The 13,006-nt window shown below is 40.8% G+C and overlaps 1 protein-coding gene across 2 annotated transcripts in view; it reads right to left on the minus strand.

Moving 5' to 3' along the window:
- The window catches only part of cdkn2c (cyclin-dependent kinase inhibitor 2C (p18, inhibits CDK4)), a 14,511-nt gene continuing 1,505 nt past the window's right edge, over positions 1 to 13,006 (minus strand). Inside the window, exons 2-4 of one of the 2 annotated variants that reach the window (XM_008299503.1) lie at positions 11,985 to 12,117; positions 7,658 to 8,015; positions 1 to 1,905 (exon numbers count right to left, since the gene is read on the minus strand). In XM_008299503.1, the coding sequence (XP_008297725.1) occupies positions 1,901 to 1,905; positions 7,658 to 8,015; positions 11,985 to 12,116 (495 nt within the window). In that variant the 5' untranslated portion in view covers position 12,117 and the 3' untranslated portion in view covers positions 1 to 1,900. Of the gene's footprint in view, positions 1,906 to 7,657; positions 8,016 to 11,984; positions 12,186 to 13,006 lie in introns of those variants that run through there. The other variant, XM_008299502.1, reaches the window with a different exon arrangement.

The raw sequence follows: 13,006 nt of genomic DNA on the forward strand, positions 1-13,006 counted from the left end.
TGGAAGTAAAGGTCTTTATATTTTCACAGCTGTTCTTGAACACATCCAAGTTTAGAAATCATACAAAACATAGTAAATTAAAAAAAGTGTTTTCATTATAGTTCCAGGTAATAGAAAAGATCATCGACTCGCTGCTCCACAGACGTCAAACACGTGGATTCCTTTGGTTATAATAAAGAACTGAATACATCAAAGCTGCCGAGTTTCACAGATATTTATAGCTGAACTTTTGTACCTTTTTTTCATCCCTGTGACTTTAGGAGTTTTGTTTCTGACATGATGTTAGCTCTCTGACTTCACAACGTTTCCTCGGGTTTGACAGATGTTTAGGAGAAGCCCGTCTTAATCCCACAGTGGGGAAGTTTGTAGTGTGTTTGTTCTGCACATCTGAGGGCCTGTTTCCGTAAAGCAAACTGACCATAAAAGCCAGACTTATTTCAGTTAGCCTGACTTACTTTCAGATTATTTTGGTTCCTTTTGAGACAAATCTAACGCAGCCCACGCTCAGTTACTTAAAGAGGGGAAACTAACCGGCTCAGATCAGGTTAACTGTCCGGCTTAAGCCTGAGTTGTTGCTTAACCAGACTTCCTGTAAAACTGACACAACAGGAAACCACGATTTTATCATGTCATTTCACTTCTTTGTCCAGTCTCAGTCCAAAAATGTAAATCTACTTCAGAGTAACACGATCATCTCGACTACTTTGACCAATAACGGATGAACCCGACCGTGTGAGCTTAAGGGAAAGAAACGCTCCGTTCAGTCTTTTATCTCACCCACAGTAGTGCACCTGTTGTGTTTATTACATGTCTTTGTGGTCTGATGTGTGTCAGACAAACAAACCAGCTTTAAAGATTTGTTTTCGAATAACGGATACCAAACTAATGTAGGAATACTGCCCGACATTATGTACAGGATCTGCGGCAGTATTATTAGACTTCATTATCCAGAATCAATCCAAAAAGTCTACTGAAAATAAGCTTTAGCATCACGTGGTTATCTCCGCTACTCGAACCTGCGTCGACGTGACCTCACCGTGTGACCTTGAACTCATTTATTAGCTTCATTCAAGTCACACGTTGGACTTTCATCCACACTTTTCTTAGCTTTTCTTAAAATAGCATCATGTCTTTGTCCACTTTGACTCTGACAAAGCGTCTGCTGGCACAATAAAACGCTGACTCTTTTGTGTTTTCCAAGACAAGGCGCAGAGGAAGTCCCATTTCTGTGAATGACACGTAGCTGCAGTAGTGAAACTCCCCAAATGAGTGTGATTGACTGATCGCATGAGTTCTGACTGAACTACCAATATCTCCAGTCCCTCTAAATGTGGCACAGTATACGCTTAGCAATGCTCATTTCATTAGTTATGCCTGTAAAATGTAACGTAAGGCAACAGTAATAAAGCTTTACACAGATGATAATGCTCTGGTTTGATTAATACAGTCGGATGGATATTAATTTACGTGTTAAACCACCAATAACTCTATTATCACAGTAATAAACATGAATATACTCTTAAAGTTTTAACAGAAAACTGACCTTTTAGAAGATTTTTAAAAGTGGAACATGTACTGTGGTTGCACTAGAATTAGAACGTGTGAGTTCACCTTTCTAATCAGATGTGAACCAATTATTGTGCTTTTTGGTGTTCCAAAGTAGCATCTCTTTCTTTTATCTTTCTTTTTTTTTACCTGTACATGTATGCTTGGTCTCCAAAGTATGGATTTAAACTGGTACATGTGTGCCTCTAATTGGAGCATTTCATAAATGTTACGTGAAACGAGACATTTAAAAAAAAAATCTAGAAAACGGTGTTAAAATATTTGTAGAAAGACAAAAGCAAAAGCATAAGAAGGATGAAAATAAAATCCTCTTCTTTGTGTTCTTCCTCTTGCTCTAGTCTGTGAAGAGAGAAAGAAATCAGATTTAATGTCATTAATTTGCACCGCCTCACTAAAGACAAAACAAGCCTGATGGTTTTTATCACGAGTCTCGGCCTGCAGTGGAATTTAACGGGATAATGCGTCGCGTCGCGCCCAAGCCGGCCTCCTCCGGCCTCCTCCTGCCTCCTCCTGCCTCCGTCTCTCCTCCCCTGACTGCTCCCTCTTTTCCTTATGAGGTGAAAACATCCGGCCCACCTCTTTCCCACACTCTCCCTCCTCCACGGGCCAACGACTCGCACAAGGCCTCGTTAACGGCGCAGAAACGCGGTCCGGCGCTATAACCATCCATGTTTACGCAGCAGGAGCGCACAGCGGCCGCTTTTCTGTTTTTGCTCCAAAGTGAGGAAACAGAAGACTCGTAGTTTAAAGGGTTGAAAGTCATGAAAACGGCAGAAGAGACGAATTGTTCTGACACTTTAAGGTGTTTACATTCATTTAAAACGTCGATTCCTGCGTTGAGACTCCACATACATGCATGTTTCACTTTTATTACATTTCGTTTAATCTATATTTATATCTTGCGTCTCTCAGAATACCGATTAAAACAATAAAATGGATCTTTAAAGACAGGAATAAACACATTTTTATATAAAATTAATAAAATAAAGTAAGAAACGTCTCAAACGTGACAGTTTTGCTGTTCTTCTTTGTGCCAGGAGACGTTTAGAAACACCTTCTGTGTTCTGACCCTCTGAGGCCTCATCATTCAGGCTCGATTCGTTTTTGGTTTTTTTTAGTGTTTTTAAACGTTTTCTGTTGAACTCTGAGACAATATCACGTTCTCACTGGTAACGTTCAATTTCGGTTTCAGTATGATGATCATGCGCCATATTACTGGACTGTCTCGGTATCGTTGTTATTCTTCTATATTCCAATTTAGCTCCCTCTATTTTTTATTTTTAGTCGTTTCAAGTTATTCGTGCAGCACATTTAAAACTGCTGCCGAAGTGTTTTCCAATAAAAATGAATGATTAACCTTTTTAAATAAGCTAAAAAGTGTAAATATTGGCGTTAAGGTCCTGCTGTGGTATTTATTTGGAGAATTAATCAGATTAATTGACAAATTCACGATTTAAACTCCACATAAATTGAGCTACCTGCATTTATTCTCATGTTGGCGCAAGAATTTCAAGCTTAATAAAGTTCTATCTTATCTTATTTATCCTAGAGACCGATATAAAACTGCCCGTGCTCCATATTTCGCCTTTAAAGCTGCTCCATTTGGACATTTCACACGTTGCTGCTCTTCTGGTTCGGCGCCAAACTGCATTTCGTTGTTTTGAACTAAAAAAAAAAAAGTTGATTTAATCTGATCTCGAAGTAGCAGTGAATTTTTTCCGATTGGTTAAAAGATGAATAAACAGGATTCTTTCAGTCTTCAGGACACTTTCTTTATTTGTGACGCATTTATATAGAAAAAGAGAAACATGAGCGGAACTTGAGGCTTTGCTCGGTGACCTCCGGCTGCACCGCGGCCTCCTGCGCTCCGCCCCAAATCAAACCAGCCGTTCGTTTTAGAACCTGCAGTTCACCAACATAGTGACTGACAGCATCCCCAACATCAGACATCTGCTCAGAAAACGTTTCGCTGTGGTTTCGTTATGAATGGAGGCGCAATAGGTGCTGAGCCAAAAACGGATAAAACTTATTTTATTTCTTTTTTCCCACCTGCTCTGTTCCATTTAAATAGTTTCTGTGCCGAAAACTGACGTCGTTTTTCACGCTAAAGATGCGTCTCCAGGCTTTCTATCCGTCCACAGCTGCTTTCATGGGATCACACGTGCACATGCGCACAATTTTCTGTCCGAGCAGAAGTGTGTCTCCTGTGACATCTCAGCGTTGTCTAGCATCACCAGGCCTGACATGTGGGTTGACTGTGGGCAGTAATGTAGTCAGTTCTCTAGTGTTCATAGGCTTATATGATATGTGCAATGTTCTTGTTTAGATGGAGGCGTTTCTTTTGCAACCATCCTTCAGGCTGTACTCATGAAATGTGAATGAATCAGTCAGAGCTGCACTCACTGTTTGGCAAGTGGAAATATTTAAAGAGCCTCTGCTTCGTGTTCGCTGCTCCGCGGCCTTGGCCAGTAAAGTGCCTTCTGGTGTCCTCATCAGAATCACTAAGTTTTCATTAACATGTTAAAATAACAAGAAAAAGTTTGTGTGTTATTACAAATGTCCACACAAATCAGCACAAGGTCTAGTTTTCTTTTTTTTTATTCCATTTTCTTTGGCTGGTTATGTCTGCTCACTTCATTCTCCACTTTATTCTTACCAAGTTCTTGTTTAAAATAATTAATTCTTTTTTTTCTTTTCTTTATATAATGATGTTTGGGTTTTTCTCCTGTCATCATCATGAGCTGATGACACCTTTAAGAGACCAGCTGGTGTAATCATTGCCATCATCTTCAGTTTTTCTTCAGTGGAGCTTCAAACCACTGCTCAGAAACTCAAAAATATATTCGAAGAACAGCATCTAGTCCACTTCAATAATCAATCCAGCATGGGCTTCTTAGATGATGACTTTAGCCAAAAATGTCTGACAGCAAGCCCACCTGACAGGGTGGACTAGCTGCTTTTCTTGCTGTTTGTTTTGACATATTGTGATCAGATGGTGATTGGTGACCGCAGCTCCTTCCTGGAGACTCTAAAGAACTTTTATTTTATCAGTGAGGGTGACATTTTAAAGACTGTAGCTTATAGGATCAATGAAAAACAGTTAATTCCTTCATTTATTCTATAGAACCTGTCAGAACATCACGTTAGTCCAAACACGAAGGTTCCGCAGAAACATCCAAACAACACCACAGGCTGGAATCTGTGTAAACATCACACCTGATTCACCTTTTTTTTGTTTTTCAGGTCTCAGATATTCGGTGAGGAGACACGCTTGTGCTTCGACCCAAAGCTGTGTGTACTTGCACGTTACGACGGTTCGGATGAAAAGCAGCTGTGGTTGTGCAGACAAGGCAGCTCGAGGAAGACAGGTGTTCAAATATCTGCGCCCGTTTCCATGGCCACGGGGGAGCGCGTGTTGGTTTTGTGGTTGCGTGGGTTGAAAAGAAAAACACACCGACTGGATTAAAAATAGGAAAAAATCCATAATGTCGAGGACTTTGTGGCGCCGCGGCCTGCAGCAGCTCCACGCGCTCCGTTAACGTGACACACCGGCAGCACCGAGCACTGAGGCCCTCTATCATGTATATTTATATATCAGAATCTATCACATGGGTAGGTCCAGGTCATTCATTTAAACTCTGATGTCCAGCTGTATGTGAACGCAAAGCAGCTGCGCGTCCGGAGAGCAAAAGACGCAGTTTGTTAGCGGACGGAGAAACTCGCAGACTTTAACATCTTAAGCAGGGAATTAACTTTATTTGCTGCTTCCATCTGTTTGAAGTAGTTTTTCCTCTGAGTTTATTAAATAAGAGCAAACAGCAGCAGGGTCCATGTGCGCGTCTCCAAAGTGGAACAAGGTGCGCGCATTTACGCACAAAACAACACAGCGACTGTTCAGATGATCCCCAACATGGAGACAGGATGGATCAGGACAAAAACGTTAAATAAGTCTACGACTGCACACTTTCCCTCACCCCAGACAGGTGAAAGGTTTCTAGTTTAAATCCTACAGTTGAATCATTTGTCATCATTTTACTGTAAAAGTCAGATTTGTTCACTGAACATTTTCTGTCACATCTTCTTGTTTTGTTTCATTTTATCAGCGATATTTTTCCATTTAACAGCAGCAGTGACGTTATTATCCACTGAACCTGACCTCTCCAACCATTAAATATTAAAAAAAAACTATGGCAAAGGCCCCCCCCAGAAACAATAAAAACACATTTTGTTGCACCATAAGTTGCTGAAATTTAATCAACTCTAGACAGAATTTTCAGTGTTGAAATCATGAATAAGCTGCATGTTTTGCCTTTAGCCGCATTTTTCCCTTCAAATTCTCTCCAGCATCTCTTTTCCTGGAACATTTTTGAACTTTGGTGACCTAAATAACCAAAAATGTACCTGTAACGTTGAGCAAAGTATTCCTGAAGTCTCCGCACTACAGCAGCATCCTGAATAAATTATGGCTTTTGGTTTTTTTTTAGCTCCACTCCAAGATGTTCAGAGTTTCCATTTGCCCACATTCATGACTCTCCTGATCGTGACCTGGTGCCTTTAGCTGACTAACTCCTGTTTGAATGGCAGTGCAAAGTTTAAAAAAAATAAAACCGTTTCCAAACAGCGACAGTCACAAACCTGTTTTTCCTGCTTTCATTCAGATGTGTTTTTTTAATACATGTTCACTCATGCAAACAACTAAGGAGCTGACACAAAGAACAGCGGAGCAGTGCAACACAAGAGAAGAGCCACAGAAGTGTGCGTTTGAATGAATGAATGAAACTTTGAGCTGACGAAGTGAGATCAGGAGGACACAGTCAGGGACGCGCACAGAGTGAGAGCAAAAGCAGAAAAAGTAACGCCTGAGTCAAGAACAGCAACAGTTCACTGGAATATAAATGAAAGAGGACACACACACACAGAAGGCGAAGTGAGCTCAAAGCCACAGCAGGTTTCACTTCTGATTCTCACACCGGCTCTTAGCATTTTTCAAAATTGCATTAAGAAATTTCATATGAAGCTAAAAGTTATAATAATAATAAAGGAATAAACAGAATGGACTTCCAGTGCAGCCTTTTTGTTCCTAGAGGAGGCCAGATGAGGCTGGAGAAGAAAAGAAAAACTGGATTTCAGGAATTCTAATGTGATGCTGCAGCAAAGAGTTTGAAACTCCTGCAGTAGGAGAATGAAGCAGCCGGACACGTTGATGTCTCATTTTACAGCCAATGCTGCAAATCAGCTGACTCATACAGGTGCATAGAGGTTCAAATTATACCAAGAAAAACAACGCTGGAGAGTATTTGAAGGGGAAAAATGCACCTAAAGGCAAAACGTGCAGCTTATTCATGATTCCAACACTGAAACTTCTGTCCAGAGTTGATCAAATTTCAACAAGTTCTGGTGCAATAAAATGTGCTTTTTAATATTTTTCCTCAGCTATTTGTTGTCATCTTTTTGGATTTAATGATTCGACAGGTCAGGCTCTGTGCACAGTAATGTTATTACTGGATAGTAAAATGAAAAAAAGAAGCAAAAGATGTGACAGGAAACTATTTTTTACTTCAGTGAAATAACGTCCAGCTGTGACTGAGCTTCAGGATTCAGTTGGTTCTCATGTTTTACCTGCAGCTCACCTGTCTGAGGCCAGGAAATCCACACGGTGTTATTTAACATTAACTCCTGTCTCCATATCTGGGATAACTTCTAATTAACAGAAGTAATTAATGGAGTTACCACTGTGCTGTTTTGTGCGTCACAGCGCGCGCCGCGGTCCGTCTGTGGAGACGCTCACGTGGATCCCGACGCTTAAAAATCTCAGAGGAAAAAAAAAAGTCCAACAAACAGCTGGAGGCAACAAACTCAACTTCAGCTCCTGTTTATGTTTGGAGGTTTGTCGCTTTTTCTTTCCTGTTGCTGGTCGCCGGGCCGGGCCGGGCCGGGCCGGGCCGGGCCAGGCCGCTGACTGGCTGCTGCTCCACACGGCGTCACCTAATGCTGCTTTCACGCGCACTCGGGCGCTGCAGTTGCATTCACTGACTCTTGGACATCGGGGGTTCAGTGACTCAGTTTGACCTGTCGGGGTTGAGCTACTCACTCTGGGCCAGATACTGGTCGATGCACTGCGCGGTTTCCATTTTCCCTTTGCTTGCGGCGAGCTGCCGGGCGCTCAGACCGGCGCCGTTGGCGGCCCCGGGGTTCCCGGTGAGTCCTACCAGCAGCTGGACCACCTCCAGGTTCCCCTCCGCGGCGGCCAGGTGCAGCGGCAGGTTCCCGAGCTGGTCCACCGCGTTCACGTCCGCCTCGTAGTTCAGCAGCGCGCGCACCGAATCCCGGAATCCTGCGCGGGCCGCGTCGTGCATCACGGTGAGGTCGAGCACCGGGTCGCGCACGGTGACGTCCGCCCCGGCTTGGAGCAGGGCCTCCACGACCGGAGTGCAGCCCCACTTCACCACCTGGGAGCAGCAGGAGGAGAACAAAGAGGTGAAGATGATGATGATGATGATGATGATGATGATGATGATGATGAAGGGGAAGCTGTACATGTACAGGCGCAAAGCCAACTCAGATGATTCTGCTCGGGCCTGATACCTCCAATAATTCATAATTAAACTCATAATCAATGAGTAGAGCTGCCGTGTCAGCCAGCATGGTACCGGACAGAGCACCGGGGCACACAGACCGTATTTAAAACGCTTTACTGAAATAAAAACACAAAATACAGCAGAATAAAAATTAATAAAAGGAAAAGTGTGCAGACAAGTCCAACAGAGAACACACACTTTACTGAAACAGCAGAAAGAGAATAACATAACATAGGTTAATGATAAAGTACACAAGAAAATACATAAAAAAATACAGCTAAAGGGGAGAAAAGTGTATTTAAGTACAGATTAGATCAGACTTTAGAAAACTAAAACGCCCAATTAAAAGCAGCAGGAAATAAAGTTAGTTTAAAAATGGCTGCAGTTTTCAGCATTAGTGCATAATAATAACAATAATAATAATAATAAACCTCTGGGGACGTTAAAGAACCTCTAATAACTCAGAAGCAGTTCCTGTGATGTTTTGTTTTTTGTCATAGACTGAGTGAGCCCTTCACTGCTGTATTTACACTTAATTCCATTTATTTTCTCTTTCAAACTGTTTTAAACTTTGGAGCTCTTTTGAACAATCCAAGAGACATGAACACAAGGTTTACAGACTGACTAAACTTTCTGTGCAGATGAGTCTTGACACTGATGCAAGTCCCCTTATTTTAAAAAACCATCTCCACTTTTTTGTGGGAACATCTAAGAACATCTGCTTTCATGCAGCAGGTTGCTGTGGATCTGCAAACATTCATCGGTCGTTTTCAGTTTGAATTAACAGCTCGTCTTCATGAGTGTGTATTTTGGATTATTACTATTGTTTTACATCTAAATCCATTTAACTTTGATCCATTTCTCTCTTTAATAGATGCTCAACACTCAGCACAGAGAGCCTGAAATCACCTGTAATGTGTCCTGGACAGCTTTTCCACAACGTGAGTTTTCTCTTTGATTTTTTTTTTTTTGCCATTTCCAGGTTCTCCAGAACATCCTGGAAGACCTGCAGCCTGGACCTCATTTTCCTCCCCGAGCTTAACTTGCATATAAGGATGAATTGATTGAGAGGAAATGAACATGAACCCCCCCTCTGACAGGAATCCAGCAGACACAGCACAACAACACACTGACCTACAGTCATACTGCACCGAGCAACCACACTATCGTCACCATGTGCTGACTGAAGGCTGTGATGGAGGGAGTTCAAACGGGGACAAACAAAAAAAACAGGTCCTCTGCTTTCACCACAGTGAAGTCTCGTGTTCTCAGGATGCCTCAAACACACTCACTCTGATCAGACATCGCTTTAGTTTCACTTGTGGCTCGAGCTGACAGGAGCTCTGATCCGTGTGATGATTTATATGATGGAGGAATTCTGATTCTTGTTGGAAAACTTTTGGTAAAAAAAAACCCAAGTGAGCATGTGTGGAGCTGATGTGCAAATAAACAAGCTGGAAGGGGATTTTCACAACCATCAGGGAGCATAAAGTGAAACCAGTGCAGCAAAAAATCAGTGTTTCATCCAACGAGGGAGGCTGTATCTCACATCATTACTCAGAGTTTGTGTGTGTTTGCTGCACTGCTGCTGTTATACGCAGACTTAGAGCCACAGCGAGTGATTTTAGAGGGAAATAATCAGCAAAAATGACACAGATCCATCAGCTCTGCCTGTTAAAAGTCAGTTGCAGTTAGTTTTTTAATACCGACGTCATCCGTTACTAATTCTTTTATGTCCTTTCAATGCAAATAAGGAGCTCCACCCTAAGAGAGAGAAGCATGTGGCAGAAACCAGTTCAGGGACAATAAAGTGGTTCAGTTCAACAGCTTTAGGTTCATACTTCAATTCTGTGTTCGGTTCACTTTGAGCATTTTAATTTCAACCAGTGTTTGGATTAAACTGTGTTTTTAAAAAATGAGTTAAAATAGAAAAACGCACATGGAAATATCTGGTGTGACGGAGATTTTCACAATTAAAATGTTCAGAGTGAGATAATAATGACTTTTTTTTTGTGACTATGCAGCAACGACTTTTAGAGTAATATTTGCTGTGATGCAAGTGAAGAGTTCATTTGCAGAAACAGGAAACTCCATCGACACAGACCTTCAGAAAACCCACCTGAGACCATATAATCAGACTTCAGTTGTCTCTGTTTTTGTAAAATCCACTCAACTTCAGTTTGATTTATTTTATCTGAAGTAAACAAACAAAAAATAGTTTTCTGAAACTCTACAAAAATGCAGTTTTCTGTTTTTGCAAATAAACTCTTCAAATACAGAATCCTGTTACTGTGATGATAATCGCAGTATTTTTATTATTATTATTATATTTTTTTTTTTTTTACTGCTGCCAGATTCTACTTTTACTTTATTGATGCTGCTGCTGCCTCAGTCTGCTCATTTCAATCCTTTATTTAACTATATCAAAGCTACTGATTGTTAATTTTAATTATGAGAGATGAGCTGAACTGAATTCCTGAGCATGTGTGATAATACAGTTCATGCATTTGTGTGTTCACTTTTAACATCAGGACACTAAAAACGATGCTGCTGCAGTAATAATTTAAAGACCTAATCATTATTATTAGCAGCTTAATAAGATAAAGATAAACTTTATTGATCCCACAGTGGAGAAAGTTCAGCGTTACAACAGCTCCAAAAGAACAAAAGTGTTCAGTCAGTGCAGGAATAATTTAGAAACACCCAAATCATAGGAAACATGAACACAGAGTGCAAAATTTGCAAGAGAAAATAAATTTAAAAAAGCACAGATAAGATAAACTGTATTGATCCCTCACTGGAGAAATTCACATTCAGGCTTCTGTTAATGATCAGCCTCATATTCTGCAGCTTGTAATATTTACAATAACTGGCCATTTAAATGCATCCAAGTCACCGAAGAGCTTAAAGACAGTCACTTCCATCCTCACTGTTCAGCTAAATGTGTTTCTACATGTTCCAGTAAACATGCACAGCCTCGATTCTCGTCAACATGAACCACCAGAGCTTCATTTTAGCTCGAGCTGATGATGTTGTTGTCATTTTAGCGTTAAATAATTCCTACAGTCGCCCTGGCCTCGGTGAAAAACGCCACACTCCTGGGCGTGTGCGCATCTATGCAGGTTTTAGCAGCTGACAGTCCACCCTCAGCCACCATTTCCTCATCACCACCTCCATTTTGTTGCTCCTTGTTCTCCCTCCAGTGGCCTCACACATCACACTTGCTCTTTCATTCCTCACAACGTATACAATTACAGCAAAACGGCTATTTTTCTTTATTAGCTCTGAATCTCGGGCTTAAATGTAAAAATGTCTCACATGCTGCATCACTTCTGAAAGTGAAAGTACTTTTTTTTTTAAAAGAAGAAGATTGTTTGCTCTCTGAAAAACACACACAAAATAATAAAAAATAGGCCAAAAGTCGTTAGAATTCGACATTAAATAATTCATTCCAGCGAAATTATGTATTTTAAGGAACTTTTTTTAGCTGCTTTGACCGACTTTGATCACTTTTGCTGCAGAGTTAGAAAACAACAACAACACACACACACACACACACACACACACACACACCTGCCAACCTCACATTTCTTCATCTAAAAAACACATTTAAAATCTATTTATCTATTTAGACGATTCAATTTTGCATAAAGATGAGCAAAAGCTGACAGATATTTAAGGATCACATGTGCTCAGGCCTTCTGCCATGCACACTGCAGCAGCAGCAGCAGCAGCAGCACAAACAAGGAAGTCAGAGAGCCTCTCAGCCAGCCAGACAAACCAAGAAAATCAACAACTTTTACTTTAATACAAGCGAATCCCAAACGTTTTTTCACCGACCTGCAGCGGGGTTCTGTTGAATCTGTTGCGTCCATTGACTGGTGCTCCGTTTTCCAGTAAATGCAGCACTGTTTCTAGGTCTCCAGTAGCTGAGGCATCACAGAGCTGGTCAGACAGGGACTTGTTATCCATGCTTGTTTAGAAATAAAAAAAAAATAGACAGAAATTAGGAATCGGACGTTATTCGAGGGCGTTTGAGGGGCTTTTAATATGATCCACGATGGCAGATGGCAATTTATAGCGTTTTCTCACAAGGTACCTCCTTCCCACTCCTCCCCTTCCACTTGCATCATCTCAGCCTTGACCTGCACACTTTGGTTTTTTTCTTGCACTGTGACAAAAAATTATTTCAGTGCGTCAAAGGCACCTGTTGACAACGATTTTGTGCTTGGAATATATGTAGAATGTACAGCTCTATTTCAAATAGTCTAGTGAGGAGGAGGAATAAAGGAAAACTAACTCACACCCACACCTCGTGTGTCCACAGTTCAGCTTTCAGTGCAAATGCAACCAACAGCAATATATCAGGGTTCAGTATTGATTTTAACATTTTAAAATCCTCCATCCAAGAATGTAAACATTAATTTTACACAATTACAGGTGATTTAATGACATATTTCTACTTTAACACCTTCATATTCTACTTATGGCATCGTTAATTTAAAATAAAAGGTGCAGTTAATCTCTCTGTAATCTGCACAATTTCAGGTCAAAATTCAGATTATTTACTATAAAGTGTCAGTTTTTTCAGTCTTTTATGTGCTAGTTACACAGTGCAGCTGCAAATAATACTCTGCTGACTAAAATTTTGACTGATTTAGCTTCTCTTTAGTGCTAATACAGTAAAAAATATATAATATGTGATGATTCAACATTAATATTCACTGTTTGCCATCCTGCCTTCAAGAATCCAGACATTAATTTTCACAACTACAGACGATTTAATGACATATTTCTACTTTAACTCCCTCATATTCTACTTTGCCATCATTAATTTGATATAAAACATGCAGTACATGTCT

The sequence above is a fragment of the Stegastes partitus genome, unplaced genomic scaffold (genome assembly GCF_000690725.1).
Source record: "Stegastes partitus isolate 25-593 unplaced genomic scaffold, Stegastes_partitus-1.0.2 Scaffold1426, whole genome shotgun sequence".
Classification (NCBI taxonomy): domain Eukaryota; kingdom Metazoa; phylum Chordata; class Actinopteri; family Pomacentridae; genus Stegastes; species Stegastes partitus.